The following is a 24,830-nucleotide window of genomic DNA, read 5'->3' as shown; positions in this document are numbered from 1 at the left end:
TTCGAGGTGGCCAGATGAGACGGTTGGAGGAGGGATGAGCAGTATATTTATGCTGCGCCTTCACACCCCATGGCCATCATCGTCACCATTGTTGTTTGGAGGCATCGACTTGGTGGCGTGTAATTCGGCACAATTGAGCGATGGTGTCCCATGGTGCATCTGCTTGCTACCTTCCTATTCTTGGGATCGGGACCGTTGGAAGTCAATCGACGCGGGAAAGCACAAGCGACAAGGGGAAGCTGCCTTGTGGCCAATCAGACCAGAGAACCCGTCGACGCCCGCCGGCCGGCGTTGATTGCGCGACTCGCGATTGCCGTGTATAACGGACGTGACATATCGCATCATCATGGCGACACCCCAAACCAAGGCCGCAATTGGACGTCCAGTCGAATTGGGCACATCACCAATCAACAAGTTGCAGTGGGAGTAGAGCACCGCGGAGCGAGGCTACCAAAAAGAGAAACCAGGGCTAATATAAGCTTGAATCTGACCTTCTTATCTGAGAAAGGGGTCACTTAGTTCGGGGCTCTGCCGACGTCCCATAGGCCAACTCAAAGTACAAGCAACGATCCTAAGCAGGGGTCATGCGGCAGATGTGGTGCACCACGGCCGCAATTGTCAACTGATACCAGCATATTCCGGAAGGTGGCCAGCTTGGGAAAGTCTGATGGCAACAAGCTTTTTTCAAGCATTAGCGCCAAGTCAGGCACACACGATTCCCGAGCTCTTGGCTACATGATGACAACTTGGTATTGCGACGCCATATTTTCCATCATTTGTGAACTTTGACATCTCATCATTTTGAGGGACGAACCGACTTGAGACGATGCAAACCGAGCCGCTCCTTATGACGCCCAGAGCGCTGTGGGGTAGACTGCCACCTTACCCGCCGGTTAGTCTAGACTCCACCACGGACATTATTCCAGCTGAGGAAGCTGCATACTCCCTGTGCGGAGCTGAGAAGCCTCGTGTTCAATGCACCCGCAAATGTGCACTTCATGCGTCCGCGATAGGAAAGGCGCACAGAGTCTCAATCAAATAGGGTAGCGACGTCGAATATTGGCAGCCTGCTTGTCGTGTTAATAATAGCTGGCGGCATGTTCCGGTCTATTTCAGGCCACCGTCCATGACTTCGAGTTTGGTTCCTTGCTCGAATGAGGAATGTCGTAGTTCCTAGCGTATAGTTTTGCATCGCGCGTTCGAACACCTTCTATTTTCAAGTGCTTGTGCCATTCCGTGTTCAGTTGATGCCACCACACCAAACGGATTGTCTCATGTGCTGGCATTCCGTCTATACAAAGGCAGCGGGAGGACGGCCCTAGAGGAAAGACCTGAAATAACGAGTTTAAGAACCTTTCAAGAGGCAGGCTAGACATGCTGTGGACTGTGAGATTAAAGCTTCGCCTCGAGAGCTCACGTCAGATGACACGGTAGATCGAGTCTTAAAAGGTGCACTTTCGATCGTCTGAAGAAACGGGCTACGTAGGAGAAAACTTACAGAAATGAACGTGGTTTCGTACTGCGCGTCGTGGTAGTGTGAGAGTGGGAAGGGAAGTTGGGAGAGAATACAGTAGCAGCGAGATGCTCGAACCCCTTTAATTTGGAGGTATAGGTCCGGCAAGAGCTTCGTCACTAGCGGCCGTTTGAGGGATAATTGGATGCGTCGAACTAGATCTCAGCATTTTAAAACAAGAAAATCAACATTCCATGGCTCATAATTATGTGAACACATCCCAAGGAATGAAAACTCACCGTATCATCAATCTTGATTATTACTCTACCAAAAACGGCTGTTTGAGTTTGGTTAACTCGTTTTCCTTTCTTTTTTCGGCCTTTAATCCCGACATCGCCTCATCTTCCGTGACGCCCATACGCGTGTCGCAAATTCCCACCCGGTGAGTGGTGCGAGCCCAAGCCGGCAGGCCCGGAGCACAGTGAATCCATGCCTTGTCGTCCTACCAGCGTTCAGAGGCAGAGCCGTGGTCGCCACGGGGTCCTTCTGGTTGTTGGAGCTAGCAGACGAGCTCTTCTTGGAGGGTAATTCTTGCCATTTCTTCCTTCTGGGCAGACTTCAACTTCGCCTTCTTGCTGGTTTTACGCGAGGCGAGGGCGGGGAGTTGGGCTACACAAAGTCGAATCCCTCTGGCGTCTTCGGCGCTGCCGGATGCTGAATGGGACTTCTCGTGTGAGCTGACCGTAGAAGAAGCCAGGGTGAAAGCGCTGCTGGAGAGGTGGCTGGCTTAACACTGGGCTTAGCCTTAGTAGCGGCAGCTGCGGTAGCCTCCGGGTGCGTGGATAGCTTCATCGAGATGTCCTTGCTCTTTGGTTCCTTATTCTTAGACTCCATTACATGTTCCTTAGACGCAGCGGGCCTCGGCTGCTTAGGCCATCATTTGTCACAAAAGCTATTCCTTATACTGGTGTACTTCCCCTCAGACATGTGGCCAACGGAGGTACAGTAGGGACCAAACACGCAAGCTTGCCTAGCTCTATGATCGACCTGACGTGCCCACAGCAGGTGTAGGTCGTCTGTGTACACTTCTCACACATATCGAAGAGGTTGATTGGCGTAAAAGAAGACTTCCTCATGTGGTAGAGTTCCATCTTTGTAATTCCTGCAGTTCAGAGTGAATGCAGATTTCTCTATGTCATATGCGAGTGATACGAAAAGGTAGGGGGACCCACTGGTTAGGTGAATCCCATTCAATTAGATACTATAACGTTGCGCACTGCTGCATTATAGCATCCTCCCCCCTAGGTGCACGCATCAGCGAGTCAGGGATGGATGGTCTTCTCAATAGACAAGCTAGTATTCCACGTTATCGATAGATTGTACAAGCAAACACTGCCGTTGTTCAAATCTGCAGCTAATTCATCATATAATGGGTTGTTGAGTTCATTTGTCTGTTCTTTGTAGCTAAGATGACCTGAGTCACTAGGATAGTCTCCTATACAAAGCATTTTTTGAAATGAAAAATGTTGCTCCTCGGCGACGAAAGAGTTGTCAACTTCCGGAACCTCAGAAATCCTACCTTGGACAAAATGCTATTGACTCGTGGTTATATGAGAAAGAGTCTATTAACACCGGAGACTCAAACCCTTACGAGATGATCGTGTTCTCATTAATCTAACACCAAATCCGAGGCTCCACATATGTATCATCTGGTCATATTTCGGCTCAATGAAAACACCATGAGGTCGATTATTTGTTACGTGCACTTCGCTATGATTTTGTTACGCGATACATTTGTTCAGCGGCATTTATCCCTGGTATGGGGCAAAAAGTTGATGGAAACTTCGCAACGCATAATGTAGTTTACTGCATCCATGCTCTGAATCTGCTGATCTATTATCTTACAACTGAAACTCCTTCAAATTATGGATTGAAAAAGCTGGCCAAAAGTGCTTCATTTCACAAACTAACTCACCAGGCCTTTGCTACCAATATTCCCATGGTCGCGAATCCTGTAGCCTGAGTTTAGCACACAGAGGGGGCAGGGCTTGGTGTTGTTCGAGTTGTGACCTAAGTTTTACAACGCGACATAGAGTATAGTTCTGCAAGTCCAATGCCAATGACATGGGGACATGACTAGACGACACCTCTTCCCCGAGGGATAACTTTTCACCCCTATGGTGCATTATTTGAGGTGTAACCCCCAACCATAGTATTGGTTAGGTTAGCATTATCAATATTGTCATCGACTGCCAGTTCAACCGCTGGCACTGTTCCGCCTATTAAGCTTTGAACTGTTAAGTCCATAGGAGTGCTGACACAGTTCGGCACTTGCAAACCCGACGCTTCCTCGACTCAGGAGGTGACGCCTAGGTTCTGTGCGAGCAGCTGGCTTTATATGTTTGTTGACCGCGTCCTTCACATTTCTACGAGGTCCAAGATGCGGCTTGAACGGAGAGGAGTGGCAGGGGCAGCATTGAGCCGATGAAGTCAAACGTCAATCTTGAAGCGTAACAGGACTGTCCACACGTGATTGTAAAGTCTTCAAGGCTACAGAGAAGATGGAAGCATGAAGATAGAATTCTTCAGGGGTCTATCAGCTGGAGAAAATAGAGGCTAAATGGGCTACCAAATGGCTCAGCCACAAGTGACACTAAGGTTTTCGCCTTTTGTGGCTCCATCAATACACGAGCCTCAAAGGTCAAGTTTACCCTTAGTGAGTCGCTGCAATATCAGAGCAGGCGGGGTCTCTGCGAGTTTCGATCATTTCACCAGTATGTGTATTAGTCTTCGAGGCAAGGTGACCTATGTATTTGAGTGGTAGATTATCGAAGTCAGTTCGAATGTTTTGGATGCCAGAAAGAATACCCATACCCCTATCTTCCAAATGAAAACCTCGAAACCCTGGAGTCTAGCTTTAATAAACCATGTCTGTCTTTTGCAGTCTGTGATACCATACGCTTCCGGTGTATTATTGCCAACAATATGCCCGTTCAAATGCCCGATAACTCCGTTTCCCAATGCTCCCCAAATGCCTTGAAATGTATTTTTGTCCCCGTCTATATGTACAGCTCCAGCACCAGCCCCGAGACTCGAGGGTCTTTACCGCAAGCCTAAAAGGTGGCAATGAAAGCTGCCAGCGCAGCCAAGCTCCAGCCCACAACGGGTCTCTCAGCGCCCGAAACAATGTTGGGCGGGTAGGTTGTGACGGCATTGGCGGATGAGGTCCAAGTCGAGGTGATCTTGACAGTGTTGGTCTTGGTGGTGCTAGTGGCCTCGGTGGTGCCCTTGGTCGTGGTGCCGGTGGCGGTGGCGGTGGCGGTGGCAGTACCGGTGGCAGTTTTGGTATTGGTCCCCGTCAGAACCGCGGTGCTACCGGAGTCATCTGTCGCGCTCGCTTTGGCCGTTGCGGTTTGGGTAGCCGTTACGGCGGCGGTGTCGTCTGCAGCTGTGGTAGTGGCGGCAAGTGCTGTGGAGGCTAGAGCTCCGACGAGCAGCAGTGATGAGGTGATCTTCATGATGAGTTTGTGGATTGGTGACAATAGGGAGACGCGTTTGGATTCGGGTGTTGAATACGCGTAGGAGATTCGGCTTGACCAAACGTTTTGCTCTGTATGTTGCTTAATTAGGTGTAATGATGAAGATCTATTCAAGCCGGATGAGATTTCTCAAGTTCGACAGCATCAAACGTCCGACTCCGTCAGCGAAATGACCAAATCCCTGCTTCATTTGCGAGGCAGGGCCCGCTCCCACAAGCTATATATAGTCCAACTTAATACGGGCAAGGGCCGTAAGGGACTTTTGGGGACTTTTTAAGTGGACGCGTACTTAGATGTGGAGACGGTTGTGGCCCCTTATTTTTACACTACTTACCTTGGCCCGCTCGCAATACGAGGACGCATCTACCGATTGCCGACGCATCATGCAGCCTGCATCACATCTATCACATCCAAGACGACTCAAGGCAGGGAAAAGCAATTAATTGTAGTAGGGAGGCTCGGTAGCAACCCGGCTTGGCGCAGCTTTTCCTAATCAAATCGAGATTCTTGCAGCTCTATCGGAACAGTTGCGATGCCTTTCGTCTGACAGTCCATGCTCATTGTAATTCATTTATTATGAAAACAGGTTCCGGCAGGCCCGTTGCATTCGTTGACCAGCTACAATCTACACCTCTACCAGCCCTATGCATGTTAGTGCCGTACTTCCACCACGCTTAACCAAATATGGGCAGGACGAGTAAGACACTATCATTCAGCGGCCTGGTAGAGGTGTGAAGCTAAGTTGCTCCCTTCCTTATTGCGAATCAACTATCATCAATAGCATGTAAGTATTGAGATTGTCCCTACTACACACACGGTCGTGATGTTAAGACGCCACAAAGCCTGGGGAAAGTGTTGCGAACGCTTACTTAAGCTCTTCTTGAACTTGTACGGAATTTGGCGGATTTCACCTCCAGTAATTACCATCCACGTCTGCAAAGATGGTGAGTTTTGTACTCGACTGCCCTTGTCCTGAGATTTCAACGAATATCATTTCAACTTCTTTGACAAAGGGACCTTGGTGGGCTCGGTGAGTTGTGAACTCAAGGTGAGCAGATTCGGCTTAGCGTAGTAGAGCTTGGACCGTACTTGCTGCAAGGCCCATCCATCGTGGCCTGGAAGGCTGAGCCCAGTTCTGCTACAAACCTTCAATTGGATTCCGCACTCCGGTCTGCATCATCAACATCTTGTGTGTCTTTGGCTAGTGTCCGAAGGAACGCACTCCATGACTTCTACGATGAAATAGCAGTACTTTCAGCGGTTGACCTGACATCTGCCCACCATGTCGGTCAACGCCAATTCGTCGCAACTCTCCGAGTACCTCGAGCGACTGCCGGGTACAACCTTCAGACGACTCTACCAGCAGCCCTCGACCGCCTTCGCCATCTTCAGGCGCATGCTACCTCACCTTGCCAAGACCATTGTCATGGCCATGCTGTACATGCCCACGCCTTTCCTCCTCTCCGATCTCGAGATCTGGGTCAAGCCCACGGCAAAGCGTCAGAAGGACCAGGCCCTGTCGATCCTGCGAGCCCTCCACATTATCGCCGTCACCGTACCTTGTAGAGAGACGCCCCAGTCCATGACTCTCACGGCCAACTTCAAGAGTAGTCTAAGGTTTGCATTAGAAGGTGGTGGCGATCACAACTCGTTTGGCGTGCCGTCGCAGCTGCCCATTGCCGCCGATGTCGATATCGCATTCCTCGACAAGTACGCGCGAAAGAAATGGGACGACATTCTTCATTTCGTCGTCAACTCCGTCGGCCTGATAGATTCGCGATCCGATGGCAGCAATGGGCCCAAAGCATCCGTCAAGGATCTGCTCATGGCCGGCCGCCTGGTGGAGCGCAAGGGTGCCTCATCCACCATGAACATCACACAAGCAGGCTTCACTTTCCTGCTGCAGGAAGCCAACTCCCAGGTTTGGACCCTGCTCTTGCTGTGGCTGGAGGCTGCCGATCATGCCAACAAAGAAGGTCACCACACCGGCATGGAGAGCGTTGACATGCTCTCGTTCCTTTTCTTGCTTGCCTCCCTCGAGCTTGGACGCGCCTATAGCACCGATGCCCTCACCGAGCCTCGCCGTAATATGATACCCTATCTGGTCGATTTTGGTCTTATCTACATCCCACACCACGATCGCCGACAATACTTTCCGACACGTCTAGCCACCACCCTCACATCGAGCGAGAGCAGTCTACGAAGTGTCAGTGCCGGGTTCACAGCCGCCAGCGAGGGCATGGGCGGTGCGCAAGACAGCAACGCCATCATTCTAGAGACCAATTTCAGAATGTACGGGTACACGTCCTCGCCGTTGCAAATTGCGGTGCTTGCCCTCTTCTGCGACCTCAAGATGCGCTTCCAGGAGCTCGTCTCGGGCAAGCTGACGCGCCAGTCCGTTCGTCGCGCCGTGGATATGGGCATCACCGCGGATCAGATCATTTCATACTTGGCAACGCACGCACACGAGCAAATGCACCGCGTGGCCGCATCGGCCAAGAAGTCCCTCCTGCCGACGGTCATCGTCGACCAAATCCGGCTGTGGCAGCTGGACACGGAGCGCATGGCCACCACCAACGGCTTCTTGTTCAAGGAGTTCGACGACTACAAGGAATACATCAGCGTCGTCACGTTTGCAGATGAGATCGGCGTATTACAGTGGAGAAACGACCGGAAGGGCATGTTCTTTATCACCTACGCAGGCCTGAGTCAGGTCAAGGACTTTGTTAAGAATAAGAATAAAGAGAAGAAGGCGGGGAAATGAGCGAATCTGTTTGATAGATTTGGAATGGCTACTGCACGGTGCAATGGAGCATTGGCTGGCGTTTGTGGACTTAAAGCCCTTGCGGCGAGGGGTCAAAAGGGATATTGGTTCTTTTGCAGTCGGAGCCTCACGGATACCATGGAATTGGACAGCTTCGAAGAATTAACGAACGTTCTCTTTTGCATTTCCCGAGGACAATATATCAATTGACTGAAGTAACGTCAAGCCGCATTCCCCTTCTCGTCTATATTATAGGTATTATCGTCCGCAATAGCGTATTATTCTTAACTCGTCGATAAAGGTCTAGTTAAAGGCTAACCCTACTTAGCTAACTGAAGAATGGCTCGTTCGACCTTTACTTCTTCGGTAGGTAGCATTCGCTACTGGTGTTAGTAGGCGGTGTGTGAACGGTCCAGTGCACTTAGCTTATTTCTGCAAAGGCTTAAGTGTAAGTTGCTATATTGCAGAGCAGAGGGAATTGCACGAGCCGTATTGACGACGGGCAGTGAAACCACCCGCAGGTTTAAGGTGTGAAGATGATGGCAACGGACAACAAGATCCTCAACAAGACCTTACTATCCGGGAGGTGGAAAGAAATAATAAGATCAAGAGCTCTTTGCCCTGATCGGAACGACAAGTACCTCAACAGGTACTAACAACTGTAGCCTCAGCAGGCTAGGGAAGAAAAGGAACCTCAACAGGTGAAAGGTGGGAACAATGGCCTCAGCAGGCACAATCAGATCTATAGGGGCAACAAAAGTACCTCAACAGGTACGTCAGACATTGAATGCCTGTCCAAGTAAAGAGAAATTGGTTCAGATTACTGTGGAAAAGGCCGCTTGAATTCCTATCTTTTTCTCAAGAGAGTGACTATGTACATAAGGTCTTAAATACCCGTTAAGAACACGCTTACATAATTCGTCTGAATATCGAAAAAGAAAAACGAAAAAAATAACGCCCAAAAATTTGATGCCGAAGGAAGCACCAGACCTGGACGTCCCTAAGGAGGTAAACGCGAAGGACATCGAGGCTGTTATCAAGAAGACAGCGGCTTGGAAGGCCCCCGGCGATGACCAGATCCCTACGGGCCTGCTGAAAATCTGTGGTAAACCCCTATGGGAGATCCTAGCGGATATAGCGACCGTAAGCTTTAGGCTAGGATACTACCCGGAGCGCCTCCGCTCGGCAAAGGTAGTCGTTATCCCTAAGCCGAACAAAACGACAGCCCAAAAGCAGACCCCTAGCGGCTGGCGACCGATAGCGCTGCTTAGTACGATAGGGAAGGTGATAGAGACGGTGATATGCCAGCGTATCACTACCGTCGCGGAGACGGCCGGTCTGCTACCAAACGGCCAAATGGGTAACCGAAAGGGGCTGATACGTGACCCCATGGGGGGTTGCCCTATAGCTAGAGATAAGATAGATAAGAGCTATAAAAGAGCTCTGCCAGGCCAGGATAGCTGACCTGGCAATCCTTTTCAATACAACAATTCACACCCCATATGCACTCGCATCAGGGGCGGTCCACCGAATTAGCGATACGTATAGTCGAGGACGTAACCTATACAGCTTGGAGGCGCGGAGGGATCGCCACACTACTACAACTTGATATTAAGGGGGCGTTCGACACAGTTAACCACAGGCGTTTGATTTCTATACTAGCCCGGAAGGGCTACCCGGAGTGGGTTCAGGAATGGGTACACAGCTTCGTAGAGGAAAGGACAGTACGCCTCCGGTTCGACGGTAAGGAGCCAGAGCTGATCCCTCTACGAGCTGGCGTCCCCCAGGGGTCGCCACTCTCCCCGATACTATTTATCCTATATATCTCGACGCTATATGAGGAACTAGCGGAGAAACACCCCCTACTCTTAGTCGTAGGGTTCGCGGACGATACGAACCTACTTAGCGTGAGCACAGACACGGGCACGACCTGCCGCCGACTAGAGGACGCTTGGGCTACGTGCCAACGGTGGGCCGCCAGGCACGGGATGGAGTTCGCTCCGGACAAGAGTGAGCTGATGCACTTCACTAGAACCCGAGACCCCTCCCCGCAGAGTATCCGTCTTGGAAACGCTACAGTAACGCCGAAGGTCTCGGCAAGGTTCCTAGGGGTCTGGTTTGACCGCAAATTAACGTGGCACGCCCATACCGAACGGGTTAAATCAAAAATGGCGACTCAGAAGCTAGCCCTAACAAATCTAGTGAACATGGCGTGGGGCTGCGATCTCATACGGGCGAGACTACTGTACACGTCGGTTATTCGCAGCGCGATCGCCTTCGGGGCGGCTGCGTGGCACACTATAAGCGAGGAACCAGCGGGACCAGCTAAGAGCCTAGTCGGGATACAGAATGAGTGCCTCCGAATAGTCTGTGGCGCCTACAAAGCGACACCGGTCCGACACCTAGAAATAGAGGCAGCTATCCCGCCACTAGACCTATATCTCAGTGCCCGGGCAGCGAAATTTGAAGAACGGCTACGGAATAACGGCAAAAGGAGCCTGCTTCGGAGCGCGAGCGCGAGAGCGTCACACATACTCCGACAGGACACGCCGGCGAGACGGAAGCGGGCGTCACAATCGCTCAGACCAGCGGGGTACACGATAGAGAAGGAGGCTAGGGGCTCCGAGTGGATAGGCAAGGCGAAGGAAGTCCCGGCTGCCCTCCTAGACCACTGGGAGAAGAGATGGCTCTCCGGGGCAGCACAACACGACCGCCAGCGACGCGCTATCGCCGAGGAGCAGGAGAGCCCCTCGATGCGAATGCCGAAACAGGGCAAGTACTCAGACCTAAACCGACAGGAGGCGTCTACCCTATGCCAGATCAGGACCGGAAAAATAGGACTATCAGCTTTCTTATTTAAGATAGGAGCCTTCGGTGTGTACTCGCCGTTATGCCGCTGTGGAGAGGCCCCCGAGACGGCAGATGTCAGGGTACGGCTAGGCCGAAGGCAATAGTACAGAGTGATGGGGAGTAACGGGCGTCCCTCCTACGTAATACCGGGTGGCCACTGTCGGTCTCAGGTAGGGGTGCCCACGGTGATGCATTGATCTCTACTCTCCCTCTATCTTCTTCCCGGGCCTCCGCCCCTTACATAGATAGCTAGAACCCGACGTCGGAGCCGCGGAGCACTAGTTTCCCCGATTGTTCCGCAAACCAAGACTTCCATATCGTGTCATGACTCGCACATTCCTACACCAGAGCCCCACCGGTGTCCCACCGGTGCCTATGGCATTCTGTTCTCTGACAGCAGAGCACGTAATCCTCTTTTGCGGCCTGCTGGAAGAATCGAGAGAGCGCCTACAGGCCACTATCGCACCATGGCCGCTGCATACACGTAGAGACCTGGCAACGGCGACGGGGAAACCAGTAGTCAGCGGGACTATCACAAGGTGGCTACTCAGGACTGGCCGGATAGCGCTTAGGCCCGGATAATATCGATCTTCTCAGGGGGACTTTGTTAGTAGGGTGAGAACTAACATAGTATTGTGGTGGACGTAACGCAGTCGCTAATAGAGCGAACCTACGTAGCAGCGTATGTATTTAGTCCAGCCATTAGGGCACGGTTTGACATACGGGAGCACTTGTAGAGGTACCGGGGGCTTCGAGCCTACGGCGTATTTAATAATAATAACGCCCAAAAAAACCCTAACCCCACGTCAGTATATTGGGCAGCATTATTTATATGCAGGATTTGGGCTTAAGGCCGATACCGACGTCTAGCCTAGCCCTATGACATGGTCGTCCGGCTTCAACGGCCTGCAAGGGTTGTTCTAGGAACTCCAAGAAGATCGGCTACATTATATTTATCAGGGATTTTCCGAGCGCGAATAGGCTTGATAGCTTTCCGGATCTGCTCTTCCCGATCCATTTGCCAATCAAGCGAAGGTTTGATAAATTAACGTGAGAATCAATGTTATTATTTAAGTTTAAAGGGTTCGACAAGTTGAAATTAGATGGACCGCTTATGGGTGGATTACGTTAAGTGCAAAAGGAGACCCCGGCATTAGTTGATGAACTTGCTACTTGTATCTTCCTTTTCTGGAAGGTCCCTTGGCGTGACTTGGCGTACCGGCAGCATGACATGATATAACTCGACTCGCTTGCTATCGTCTCCCCACCCTTTCCCCCTCCCCATCACGTAATTACTGGACTGTCGAACGTCAAAAAAGCGTTCTGAGTTTTAAGCTGTCTGTGGGATTGAGCACCATAGTTATGGCCTAGGCCAAAACCAGTACAGCTGCTAGTGTAGCTAGTGAGTTAGACCCTTCCTTACAGAGAGCAAGAGCATCTCATAGAGCCTCCCACCACCAACCTACGTAGCACAACGCATGGAGCAGGCATAGCTATCAATACGACATCCATCCAGGGTCATCAACAAAGGCCCATTCCGTCAATCTCCCCTTCTCAACCTCCAACTCAACCTCCAATGCAATCATAATCCAGTAGGAAAATCAACTATGACAGGGCAAGAAGACAAGTTCACGGCGTGTTATCTACAATGAACCTCTAATGATAAGAATCCTGGAGGGAGGGCTATTGAAATTGCGGGGTTGGTCTTCGGTGTTCCCTAGTCGGGTTTAGAGACCTCCTACAAACAGGGGTTTAGGAACCGTGGTTTTGGCGACCGGACTCGTTTGGGAAGGAGGTCAAGACTTTGGGGAGTATTATAGTAGCAAGAAGTGGGGATCGACACTAGGATGTGTTGCGATTGCATGCAAGCGACCTGGCAAAAGAATCGTATATATCGAGCAAATTTCCCATGCTTTTCAGAATGGATCTTCTTTCTTTCCATCTCGGTCGCTCACCGCTCTCTCACGCGTCCTGCCGCCTATCTTCCGAAGTTCTTATTCCCAAGGTAGCACCAACAAGCCACCATCAGGATGCACCTCCTCCCCGTTGTGTCACAGCTCCTGTTCTTCAACGCTGCAGTGGCCATCTTCCCCGCTGACCACTTCAGCGGGATGCGCGTCGGCCCCGTAGACGATGACACGGAACTCGACGGGACCAGCGGCTTCAACGGCTGGGGCACCTTCGATCAGCTTCTGGACCACTCAGACCCAAGCAAAGGCACCTTCGAGCAGCGGTATTGGTACGGGTCTAAATTCTGGAACGGCACCGGCTCCCCCATCGTGCTCACCTGCCCCGGCGAGCAATCCGGAGACGGCTTCAATGTCACCTACACGACAAAACAGCGCATCACAGGCCTCATGGCCGAGGCTATGGGTGCCGCGGTCGTGATCCTCGAGCACCGGTACTGGGGCGGCAGCTCGCCGTTCGAGGTGCTGACGGAGGAGAACCTGCAGTACCTAACGCTGGACAATGCGCTCAAGGACCTCACGTATTTCGCGAAGAATTTCGACGCGCCATTTGATGCCGAAGGGAGCACCGATCCGAAGACCACTCCCTGGGTCTTTTCGGGCGGCTCGTACTCGGGTGCGCTGGCCGGGTGGCTCGAGTCGGCTGAGCCGGGCACGTTCTGGGCGTACCATGGGAGTAGTGCTGTGGAGGAGGCTGTCAGCGACTTTTGGACGTACTTTGCTCCGGTGCAAGATGCTACGCCCAGTAATTGCTCGACAGACGTGAATTCCGTTATTGAGTATGTGGATGGGGTTTTGCTGCATGGGAGTCAGGCCGAGAAGGCTGCGTTGAAGGCGAGGTTTATGTTGGAGGATCTTGAGGATGCGGATTTTGGGGCGTGAGTGGTTACTCTTCTATTTCCGTCCTGTCCGGGCATCTTGCTGATGACAGATGTCTAGGGCGCTTGAGAACGGACCTTGGTCGTGGCAGTCGACTCAGTTCTACACCGAGTCATTAAATGGGTACAACTCTTACTACCAGTTCTGCGACTACATCGAGGTAAGCTACTCCAACTCCCAAACCACCAGAGCTCGATCTCGAACAGTTGTGCACGACTAGAACGTCTTCCCCGTCGCCAACGGCACCAACAGCACCACCGGCGTTATTGTTCCCGGAGCCAAGGGAGTCGGCTACAAGAAGGCGCTCAACGGCTACGTCAAGTGGTTTACCGAGCTGGTCCTGCCGGGCTATTGCGAGAGCTGGGGCTACGACGACTACGACGGCACCTATAACACCAACTGCTTCAAGGCCATGAACTCGACCAATGTGTACTATCAGGACTTGAGCGTCGATAATCTCGGAGGTCGGCAATGGATGTGGATGCTGTGCAACGAGCCGTAAGTCCTTTTTGCCTTCCCCCTTCCGGAAATTACATGATAGACTGGGGACTAACAACACCCCCTCAGCTTTGAATGGTGGCAAAACGGCGCCCCCGAAGGTCGCCCGACGCTCGTCTCTCGCCTCGTCAACGTTGACTACTGGCGCGCCCAATGCGGCTTCTACTTCCCTGAAGGCACCTACGGGCTGCTCGAAGGCCGCTCCGTCCAAACGCTGAACAGCCACACGGGTGGCTGGGGGGAGACCGACACTCGCCGGCTCATGTACGCCAATGGCCAGTTCGACCCCTGGAAGGACGCCACTGTGTCTGCCGACTTCCGTTCCGGCGGTCCGCTCGAGAGCACGTCTCAGTTGCCCGTTAGGGTTATCCCGGGAGGTGGGCATTGCAGTGATTTGTATGGACAGAATTGGGCGTTTAATGAGGAGGTCAAGGCTATTGCCGAGGCGGAGGTGGAGCAAATGGCGGAGTGGGTGGCGGAGTTTTATGAGGAGGGAGTAAAGAGGGCAGTTGAGTGGGAGTCGTAATTGGTAATGGGGTGTTGATGGCTCGATAGTCTTTTGTTCACGGAATACGACGACATAAGACACCTAATAAAGGAATGTTTCAAAATCGCATTATATTGCTACTTGACTGTCCTCCTAACGCTTCTCGACAGCCCAGTTTTGCTTCCATGCACTCCATCGCACTTTTGCCGACGACTTGTCAGCCCGCAAAGGTCATTCCGCGGTTGCACTGCATTTGTGTCGTATATTGTCCACCACTTGCCTTTTTTTCTTTTTATTCGGCAACGCAGATAGTTTCCTCGGGTATGGACGCTCCAGAAACTTCTTGCTCTAGCGTTAGTAGGTTTTAAGGAAACCCGCTGCCTGAGTTAGGTATTATTGAGCGTATATCATAGTTTGACACCCGAAGTACGAAGAAGGAAGAAGACAGGGCTTATTCGGGACTTTGCCTCTTCGGAATTTACATGCCGCTCATCTACGACGAGGGAAAGCACAATGCGCTGCGCGGCCTCAGGGATGAGATCGAGAAAGGCTTTGTAAAGGGAAAAGTTTCACCAAGTTTTCTTGACAAGGTCATTGTCAATTCCTTATTTGGTTAATAACGAGGTATCGGGTAGATAGTCAGAAGCACCACTTCATACTCCCATTCTGACAGAACGAAGGCTTCATCGGCAGTGACACCATTATGACGTAGCTTCTGCAGAAAATTACTCCTCGGACAACAGAAAATAACTGCTAGAGAATCGTCATCGATGGCCTCGGTGGCTGATGAGTATTGATAATTCCGACGATGTGGATCTGCTTTTCGATCAGAGTTATAGTACTTATATCCACGACGCTCTGCCTTTTAATCGGAAAGGCTTAATATTGTTCACGACTCGTAACAGCGAGGTGTCACCAGGCCTTTATACCTCACAAGAGAGTTTTTCCATAGTAAAAGAGATGACAACGGCCGAGGCTACGGAGATATTGCAGAGGAATCTCGAAAAACCCAGCGAGGCGATCCGGAGAGCACAACAAAACTACCCCGCTCCCCAACTCATGTCCCTTTGGCGATCAAGCAAGCATCTGCGTACACGGCGCCAATTGGGGTCACCACGACCAAATAACGTCATTACTGCTTTTATATCTCTCTTAAATGCATCGGAGTTATTGTGACAGCAACCACATCGCTAACCTAGACCTTTACAGTACCAGGCGAGGCGTGGGCTAGATGGCATGAATGCTTTGGACATGGTTCCGAAATTGGTACAAATTCTTCAGTTCAACAACTTTTTCCATGCATAGAAGATGCTCGCAGAAAATGAGGTTATCCTGTTCAAGCTCTTTAATCTCTCTTACGTGAGCGTGTTCGGAAAGCGTCAGGGATTGCGAAGGCTTCCGAGCCCTAAACAATCTTGTTAGACAGATAGAGATACAGATATTCCTTCTTTTGACGGCTACGCACGCCCCACCTCTGACAAAAACTCTCTTTCAGCAGTACCCCTAAAGCACTAGACCCCCTATACCGACTCCGTAGAACTCTTAATCACGCCAAACGACATCGGCGGTCTCCGTACGCCAATCTTAAACCTCGGCACGCGATCCATCTTGTTCAGCGACGTGGTGGGCATCCTCAACACCGTCTCCCTATGCATAGTCTGGGTTGTCCAGTCATACGAACACCCGATAGCCCTCTGCATGCCCCCTTCGCTTGCGCACAGGAAGAGATTTGTGGGCGGACGGACAGATTCGAATAGCGTCACTTCCATGTTGTACGTATCGACGAGGGTGAAGATCTGAAAATTCGAAGTGGCCGTGTTAGTTTGTTTGGTCTCTTGAGTCCTGAAGGGGGCAACTCACGCGCATCTCGTCTGGTCCAGCCTTCTTCGCCTTCTCGACAGTCTGTCTCACAACAGGATCCACATCTGTTGGATCCGTGCCGTATCGATCTCCGTCCTCGTCGGTGTAAGAGCGGCTCAGCGGACTACCATTGATGGACCACTTCATCCTCTTGAAGTTACCGCCGAAGATGCAACGCTCGATGGTGGCAATATTCAAGTAACCCTCAAATCCGAACAAGGCAGCGTCTACACCTCTGAACTTACCTGCGTATTCCATTTTGATCAGCGCGGGTGTGTACAACCAACTCCAGATATAGAGTGTGAAGAAAATCCCGGCAACAGTACGGCACAGGGCTGTGATATGTGTAAGCCACCAGGGCAATGTATCCGCAGCTAACTGGTTGATTATTTCATCGAACAGAATCTGCCCGGACTCTTGCCAGTTTTTGGCAATGGCCCACGCGAACATGGCGGCCGTTAGGAGCATGCCGTTGTTCTCCATAATTTGCAGCGATACCCAACGCTTCCAGCTGAAGCCTGTCTGATACTTGACAGGATAGAAAGCCTTCCACTGGATGCTAGCACCGAAGGCGCCGTCGAGGATGATGGTGTCACTGTCGGCGGTTCCCTGGGTTTTGGAGATGCCGCAGACACCGGCTACCTGGCAGTAGGGCACTATGTCCCAAAGAGCTGACTTATAGACGTCGGTCATCTCGTACCATTCTTTATTGAGGTCGGGCAGGGTGCAGAGGTACCGCTCCAAGACCTCGTCAGAGTCGTTGGCAAGAGAAAGTCTTTGCGATAGTTTAGCCACACTTGTTCGATCTTCAATAATTTTGACAAGACTTACCTGGCAAAGGCCTGAAATGAGGTGTCATTTCGGTCAATCTTGGGTCGCATGCGCAGCAAACCCACCAGAGCGTACGCTTGATCGCCAGGCAGATACTGCGTGGTTTTCCGATCGTACAAGCACCTGAGCGCAGTAACAGCCAGCTCGAGCTTGCTTAGTGTCAAGTTGCCGAGGTAGTGGTCTACGAGCTGTCTGGACCGTTGAGCATCCGACCAGACCCTGCCGGCGAACTGGTTCTTGCTGAGAATAAGAGGAGCGGAAAGGTTGTCTCCTCGAGTGTACACGGAGATTTCACGCCCCGGGCTCAGCAGAACTTCTGGGAAAGTCCATACCCGAGTGCCCCATTGACGCAGCAGTTCGTCGGTGGACATTTCATGCATGGCAGTACTGGGACGACCAACGGCAATGGCCATGCTTTGAGCACCCCTGAGGACGTCAGATATGCGAAAAACCTTTAGAAAGTCATTATACATCTCAAAGTTTCAGAGCCGATTGCAGCTTACGTCTGACTCGAGTTGGTTATCATCGCGCATGTTGCTTGCGGCAACCCAGTAAGCGACAACACCGGCATTTCTGGCAGCTCTTTCGGCAATAGTAGACAGTGCCACCATGTCATCCACATTATTAGAGTGGAAATGCTCAGTGAAGTAGGCAACGAAGACGTAGCTGAGGTTGACCTCTCGGCCGTCAGTCTCTTCCCACTCCCTGACGGAGCGAATTTCAACTCCGTGGAGATCACGTTCCTCGGGCATTCTCAGAAAACAGAGGTCACGGGGTTTCAGAACTTGGTAGGCTTCAGTTTCGCGCGATGCCAGTGTAGACTCGTCTCGGTTCTCTAGGTGATTGCTCCAGATTTTGGCGTTGCCGTTGAACTCAATTGGTACCGGTGCGTACTTGCCTTCGAACACCCATCTGGCAGTTTCTTCGGTGAAGAACTGCAAAATAATTTGAGCCAAGAGAAATCTCAAAACAAAGTACAGAATAATGACCTACCTGGTATGACTTGATGTAAAAAGCGATCTGCAGAGCTATGTTCGCGACGAAGGCTCTCCCTAGTATAAAAAACCACGCTTTCCAGCTATCGGGATCATGGTGGAAGTCGATAACCCATGTGGAAATTCGAACGTTCCAAGGATATACGTTGCGGATATATGTCCTGCGCCAAGTCGACGTGCCCGGGGCTTCGTATATGTCGTCAGTAGAGGCCACGATCAGCTTGCGAAGCCGACCGTCCAGGGGGTGGAGGTAGCGATCTTGCAAGGGCTTATTACTGACACGGCCTGCTGCATCACGATGGCGGAATTTTAGCGTAGTGTTGTATTCATAGCCTGGCAACTGGAAGGCGTTGGGCTTCTTGGCGCGAAATCGGTTGCGCAGGCTGAAGAGGATCTAGCCCCTTTAAGGTGAACAGCAAGCTCTTTCTTTTCACAACGGAAGTGATATGAGCAGGTGCTTCAATTCTGACAAGATTGTATACTCACTTTGGAGTATTTCTCAGAGACAGCGCTTGATTTGTTCAACAGACTCTGTGTTGTTCATCAACCTCAGTGTTCGATTGGCGAGAAAGTACGAACATACTCCTGAGCCATTCGCGGGCCCGACTTGAAATTGGCCGGGCAATAGGGCCTCGTTGATACCCACCTGGTAGAAAGAGGCAGGTCAGCTTGGCACATAGTCTCATATAAGGCGAAAACCCTTACCATGTTATTACCCTGGCCCCACGACGACGGGCTCTCGTACTGTTGAGTTGGGAAATAACTCATACTATGGCCTGGTGGCTGGCTATAGAATTGGCTTGCGCTCTCGAAAGGAGAGTCTGAGTTATATCCAGCTGGGGTTCGATACATTCCTGGCTGCGATTGAAATGATGTCTGGACGTTCGCGGTGGAACCTGAGGCCCGAGGCTGATAGGCATTGTGTCCATTTCCGGGAACGGACGTGCCGGTGGGAAGGGGGTTCGTTGGTCCAACATGCACTTGACTGAATCCGGATAGATTGCCTTGGCCACTGTACGATTGTGGATTCGACTGGGCCATTGATACCCAGCTAGACATAGCTGGCGGAGGTAGTGGTCCGGAATACGAAGCCGTCTGAGGGAGATGACGTATCAGCAAAGAGTCCAATATAAATCGGCACTGGAATACTGACATCACTATGAACCGCTGTAAGGTTCCTAGATCCAGTATAGCTTGTATCAACGCTGGTTTTATATGCGTGATACTGCATAAATGTGGGTATAAGCATATTTAAATCAACTTCAGCCCTTGTTATGGACCTACCTGATTCGGATCGAATCGTCCTCCGTGCCGGCTGCTTTCTGGAGTCGACGAGGAGTTGTACTGAATCTATCGTCAGAATCTACTGTGAACAGAACGCCATTCCTCGGGGAGCTTACCCGGTTGTCTGGGGTGGATGGTGCACTCTCCTGCATGATCGCGTCAAAGAAAGGCAAAAGGGATATGGCCTCTTAGCTTCACGGTCTCACCTCTCCATGACTGTAATGGTTGGAACCACCAGCCACTCCAGGTACATAAACCTGGCTCTATTAACAGTTATCAGTAGACTAGCTCTACATAGACAGTGCTAGGCTCTCTTGGCAGTTCACACCTGGTTTGGGTCAAACGCCCCACCGTGTCGTCCGGTCTATGGCATTGATTATTAGAGCTAACTTGACGTGGGGTTGATTGAAGCCGTACCATTTCTAAGAGCAATAAGTGCGACTCAACACAAGTGACATAAGATGTAGGAAGAGCAAGTACATTAACATGCGAATGAGGAGTACCTAGTAGTTTGGTCGATGACGACCTTGCTTATCAATTTTGTGGCCATTTGCGGACATGGGGGACTATTTATGCTGCTGCGACATAAAACCATGCTACAAGCGCTTGTGGTATGGGTCGACCGCATGGTAAACGTAATGCGGTCTCTCTCCCACTTTCTTGACAATCCTTGCGGCCAATTAGCAAAGAGACGGCCGGCACAAGTTGGGGGTGGCTTGGTCGCCACCTACACCCCTTCGGCCCTATTCCCACGTGTAAGGAGCCAAAGATTTTAGCAGTAAACTTTGCGGAAGGCTGTTCCTCAATGAGTCATGTATGTACTGGTAAGAATAACGTCTGTCTATACGGTCATTTTGAATGATCTATACGTAGCAAAGTGGTTATGGTCGCGACTGGTCAGAACATGTATTGTGACGGTAGTGTCTTGAAGCTCCTCGTATGATGTGCATCCACAACATCATGAGGAGAGCTCAAATCCCAGCGAATAACGGCTGCGAGGAATGGAGCTGCCCCAAGTACGATCAAATCGAGACATACAAGGGGTACACTTGGGGGAAGTTATGCCGGCCATTTCCTTTGGCATGGTAAGGCTATAATATTTCACGAAGACTGGATATCATGTTTTTTCACGCTGCACATGCTATTTTAATCACTCGCCTATTGTGGGCGCTTCAGCCTTACCAGCAACCCAGCCCGTTTTGGAGGTCAAGGTCAAGCTTTCCAGTCCAAATAACTTGCAGTATTGGCGCATTCGGCAACGTGACGCCTTATGTATGTGAACTTCCCAAGTGGTTCCTCAAAGTTGATCACTTTCAAGCTAGGAGCTGCACTACCCTGCAGTAGATACATTGGCGTTTGGGAAATTCCCGACGCAGTCCGAGGCGGTAGCTGAAATGCAGTTGTCGGTGACTTCTCCCTGCAGTTTCTTTGTCCTAAAAATAATCATGGAGGATTGTGATGTTGATTGAGCTAAGTTAACCTACGTCAGGTGTAACGGCAGAATGTTACCTATCTAACTAGTGTACATTGTTACGGAGTAACTAGGGCTCCGCCAGTGGACTGTGTGCCACCAGTCCTCTGTTAAATAACAACCTCAAAACATATATGACCTTTATCCCCGGCTATGTTTGCGATGTCGTGGAACTTGGGGGCCAGGTTCCGCCGGGTCTCATTGGTCAGCCCGTTGTGTGATTGTGCGACATTGACCGTAGCATATGCAGCCAACGCTGACGAAAAGTGCACTTTTAGGTATCTAGACCACGAATTGTCGTAATTGAGGCGGATGGAGCCCTGCGAAATGCAACGTACATTTTTGTCCAAGCCTTGGTTGAACAAGTTGGAGAGCAAAGCATGCTACGAGCGTTGATACGATTGATCACCGATCTACTGCGCCGCCATAGATCTCCTCGCTCGACTACCATATGTATGCCAGCCTTGCGGGATTAGTATTATGAGCATCTATTTCCCCTTTGCTATACTCGAATAGGAAGGTATAATTGACGAAAGCTTGGCCCGCATGGGGCACCTGTGGTCTGATGGGCGGTGCAGGCCTTGACTAGCAATAATGCTAGTAGGAGCGTTCTGTTCGCGTCCTAGAGGCCTATAACGCCGTAGGGGCCACAGATGGGTCACATGGTAGTCATTTATTAAGAAGAAATCTATTATAGGAGTGTTACACGCAATGGTGGTCGAATATTTGTGAAGTTGTAAAAGCATGTCATTCTATCTAATGCTAATGTTATCGAGCACGAAAGTTGGACTTAGTCCCCAAAGGGCTAAGTCATGTGGTAACCTTGGTGATCTTGGCAAAGCTCACAAAGGTTGCCTAACAAGGAGTATATACATAATCGGGGCTGTGGTGGGCGGCAAAGCTGTTGCGGAAGGAGCCTTTGCCGTAATTCTGGAGGCGACGACGTTGCCGAAGATGTTGTGGGGGTGACTAACTCTGGTATAACCACTCAAAGTTCTATTTATAGCATAGGAATCGGGCTTTTCCACGATCCTAGTACTACACACTTGACTAACCTTGCAACACTAGTCAGCATTTGATAGGTTATCGCCTGACTCGAAATCTCTCGAGATAGATCTTTTCCCATTCTAAGATTGTTTCATCCGTCTCTATTGAACTTCCTCTCCGCTTCAGCGTGTAGAGTGATGTCTTGGCTTAGCAGTCAACAGCCCTACGAGGCATTTCAACGAGCCGCCAGCAGGGATAGCTCCAACGAATATGGCAGACCAAGCTTATTGCCCCGCATGATGGTGTGGGAGAAGGCTGTGGGTACGTCTTCCGAAGTTTCTAACAATATTCGTATCGTTGCTGAAACCTCAGCAGATGTCGCAAATGGTAAATGGGAAAGTATTGAAAACATCGACTTCGCTAGCAGACCATGTCAACTGCGGATTGTGTGAGAAATTCCATATTCACTTCGGATTCCCAATCCTGTGACTGACCCAAAATCCCAGGTTTGCACCGCTGGACTTGGCCGAGCCTGATATGGCTCCATGTCTGCTCAGTATTTTCCATACTTTCGCGATTCCAGATGCCTTTGCCAACGAACGGGAAATATCTGTCAGCCACAGTTTCGGATCCCAGACGGACTCAAATGGTTATTGTGCTTGGTTTCACTTCCTCTCTAAAAACATCAGCCTCCAGGAAGGTGACAATGGGCCTAAGATTGTTCATCATCCACCCGTCCACTTCACTGTCGACGGGTCAAGCCAACGGCGCTCCTCTACCACAAGCCGATTTCAGCTACATCCGATCTGGCTTCTTTCTCCGACGGTCGGCGCCAAATGCGGATACCACACTTATCTGCTTTGGAGCAAGGGAGCAGGTTGAGAAGGCCCTCGAAAGGTTCATCGCCAGCTATGCCTGGGAAATGGCCTCTCTTGAACCCCTGGCACTTTTCGATGTCATCCTCATGGGCTTGTTCCATGAGGTGGATCAGAACATCTGGAACATGGCTGATGTATTTGGTCCACTCGAGCATGTAAGTCCCAAACGACGGTCTCCGCAAGAAACAACAGTTGATTGACTCGAAATAATCAGAAAATCCTCACCTACGCAAATTCAAGAGATGATCATCACCTCAACAAAACGATGCCGTTCGCTGATCTCCACAATATTTCAAAGCACACAATTCACCTCCATGAAGCCATCGCAGCACAGCTGCTGTTGGTAGACAGCATTATCGCTCGGCTTGGGATGCATGACGAGCGACACATGCAATCACAACAGGGGTCAAGTAGTGACGCTGCCAAGCTGCAGGCTCGCCAACAGGTTCGCGAGAGCCTCGAATACCGCAAGAGTCTCGTCCAGTCAACACAGATGCGGCTCGGCAGCCTCCAGCGAAGAATCGACAACATCATCGCCCTGTCATTTAACCTGGTTACTCAGAACGATTCTATGATCATGATCAACGACTCCAAGGTCATGGCGCAGGATTCCAACTCTATGAAGGTCATTGCGGGTATCACCATGCTTTTCCTGCCGGCGACAGCCGTTGCGAGCATCTTGGGCAGCCAGTTGTTCGTAGACAATGTTCCGACACCACTTTTCCGCGTCATGTGGTGGATCATCATCCCGTTGACCATTCTGGTGTTCCTATTTGCTGCTTTGTGGCTGCGGTGGACGTCGCAGAGACATCATAGCTATGCGCAGGACCTGGAGAAAAAGCAAACTGTTGGTATGGTTCGGAAGAAAACTCTGACATCTCTGTTCAGTCGAAGAGCTGGTACAGGTGAGCGATAGCCAATTTGCTTTGCCTGAAGACACGAATTCTTATGTGCTAAGAGACATAAACCCAAGGGATAATTCACTAGAACTAGACTAAATTCGTATAATCATTTGTATTCAACAGTATTCTTGGGCTTTATCCAAGGTTCGGTCCCTATATAGCAAACCTTTGCTGCCATGTCCATGATCCGTTGCACGCTGTCTTCTCCATAGCTTGCCAAAGGGTTCTGGCATTTGTCCACATACTTCAGGTAGACCCAGTCCAGCATGCCATCAATCGATGTAGCATACTCAAAGGCCTCAACCCACGCCGCTACTTTAGGGTATGCTACAGCCTCCTGCTCAGGTATTTTCATAATAAGAACTGCCAACAATAGAACGCCGTCGTACGCTTCCCATTCTATGCTTCACTTGAACGGAGCAAGTGAATATATTTTCAGTCTGTCGGCTGGTGTAGTTGGTCACTTCGCTGGTAGATAAGTCCCGATTTGAGCCTCGCCCACTTGGGTTGGTGACGAGTCGCGGGTTCGAATCCCGCAGCTGACACACAAGGGGGTTTAGTCAACCCTTACGGCGCGCTGCCCACCTTGTTGACTTCGCCTACCTAGCGATAATAGGGAGATTGGTGCAGTTTAGGATTACGAGCATCCTAGCCAGTCGACCGTCAAGCACTACGTCGGCGGAATATAACTCGACAGCCGGTCCAGAATTCGAATCGTTAATCCGACCCCTTATCGGACCTCGCCTATCCGATAACGCTCGTCGGCGAACCCGTCCCCTCACGATAGAAGGCGCGCAGCACGCCCCCTCGCCGCGATTCTTGCGAGCGTCTAGACCACGTTACGGTCTATCCACTTGAGCGTATGGTTGAGATGTATACGCTCGACGAGAACCCCAATTAGCAGATACTACGACTTGTCGCGACAAAAAAAATAGTCGAGCATCTTCTGCACATCAGCAGCATCCCACCCCTGAGGACGAATTTAAGTGCCACATTACCACGCTTATCGGTAGTTCAGGCAGGGGTTGTAGCACAGACTTAGGGAGGGACAGGAGGTTTAGTAGTCGTTTGGCTACAAGTTTACCTGTATAACCGCCCGACGCGGCTTAAGGGCCCGCTATATCATCTATAGCCCCTTAAGGGAGTACTTGTAGAGGTACCGAGGGTTAACACCTACGGCGTATT

General features: G+C 50.8%; 7 protein-coding genes and 1 non-coding gene across 8 annotated transcripts; 6 read left to right on the top strand and 2 right to left on the bottom strand.

Moving 5' to 3' along the window:
- The first annotated feature begins 45 nt into the window (after positions 1-45).
- BCR38DRAFT_37838 (uncharacterized protein) lies at positions 46-622 on the top strand. The gene has a single exon (XM_040857373.1). It carries the CDS (start codon positions 151-153, stop codon positions 517-519), a length of 369 nt encoding a protein of 122 aa, XP_040713719.1. The 5' UTR covers positions 46-150; the 3' UTR covers positions 520-622.
- A 3,944-nt stretch (positions 623-4,566) lies between these two features.
- Positions 4,567-4,971, bottom strand: BCR38DRAFT_411495 (uncharacterized protein; the record flags this gene model as incomplete). The annotated part of the gene is made up of 1 exon (XM_040858585.1): positions 4,567-4,971. The coding sequence occupies one exon, from the start codon at positions 4,969-4,971 to the stop codon at positions 4,567-4,569; it is 405 nt and encodes a 134-aa protein (XP_040713718.1).
- A 1,303-nt stretch (positions 4,972-6,274) lies between these two features.
- BCR38DRAFT_348146 (transcription factor Tfb2-domain-containing protein) lies at positions 6,275-7,756 on the top strand (the record flags this gene model as incomplete). Its single annotated transcript, XM_040856400.1, has 1 exon — positions 6,275-7,756. One exon carries the CDS (start codon positions 6,275-6,277, stop codon positions 7,754-7,756), a length of 1,482 nt encoding a protein of 493 aa, XP_040713717.1.
- Positions 7,757-12,717: 4,961 nt separating this feature from the next.
- BCR38DRAFT_459460 (peptidase S28) lies at positions 12,718-14,476 on the top strand (the record flags this gene model as incomplete). Its single annotated transcript, XM_040862285.1, has 4 exons — positions 12,718-13,451; positions 13,513-13,612; positions 13,673-13,950; positions 14,020-14,476. The coding sequence occupies 4 exons, from the start codon at positions 12,718-12,720 to the stop codon at positions 14,474-14,476; spliced, it is 1,569 nt and encodes a 522-aa protein (XP_040713716.1).
- Positions 14,477-15,957: 1,481 nt separating this feature from the next.
- BCR38DRAFT_411492 (uncharacterized protein) lies at positions 15,958-19,559 on the bottom strand (the record flags this gene model as incomplete). Its single annotated transcript, XM_040858584.1, has 11 exons — positions 15,958-16,233; positions 16,298-17,072; positions 17,129-17,580; positions 17,632-18,063; positions 18,122-18,517; positions 18,610-18,654; positions 18,707-18,769; positions 18,829-19,218; positions 19,277-19,348; positions 19,408-19,467; positions 19,524-19,559. The coding sequence occupies 11 exons, from the start codon at positions 19,557-19,559 to the stop codon at positions 15,958-15,960; spliced, it is 2,997 nt and encodes a 998-aa protein (XP_040713715.1).
- A 3,012-nt stretch (positions 19,560-22,571) lies between these two features.
- BCR38DRAFT_487381 (uncharacterized protein) lies at positions 22,572-23,659 on the top strand (the record flags this gene model as incomplete). Its single annotated transcript, XM_040864150.1, has 2 exons — positions 22,572-22,898; positions 22,958-23,659. 2 exons carry the CDS (start codon positions 22,572-22,574, stop codon positions 23,657-23,659), a joined length of 1,029 nt encoding a protein of 342 aa, XP_040713714.1.
- A 164-nt stretch (positions 23,660-23,823) lies between these two features.
- On the top strand, positions 23,824-24,191 carry BCR38DRAFT_37705 (uncharacterized protein). Its single transcript, XM_040857360.1, has one exon. The coding sequence runs from the start codon at positions 23,912-23,914 to the stop codon at positions 24,122-24,124; it is 213 nt and encodes a 70-aa protein (XP_040713713.1). The 5' UTR covers positions 23,824-23,911; the 3' UTR covers positions 24,125-24,191.
- Positions 24,088-24,190, top strand: BCR38DRAFT_t245. The gene has a single exon. It is a non-coding gene; the product is annotated as a tRNA-Thr (tRNA).
- Positions 24,192-24,830: the final 639 nt, after the last annotated feature.

Source organism: Pseudomassariella vexata (genome assembly GCF_002105095.1).
Source record: "Pseudomassariella vexata strain CBS 129021 chromosome Unknown BCR38scaffold_10, whole genome shotgun sequence".
Classification (NCBI taxonomy): domain Eukaryota; kingdom Fungi; phylum Ascomycota; class Sordariomycetes; order Amphisphaeriales; family Pseudomassariaceae; genus Pseudomassariella; species Pseudomassariella vexata.
The sequence above is the reverse complement of the archived record's forward strand: the minus strand, read 5'-3'. Positions and strand labels throughout refer to the sequence as shown.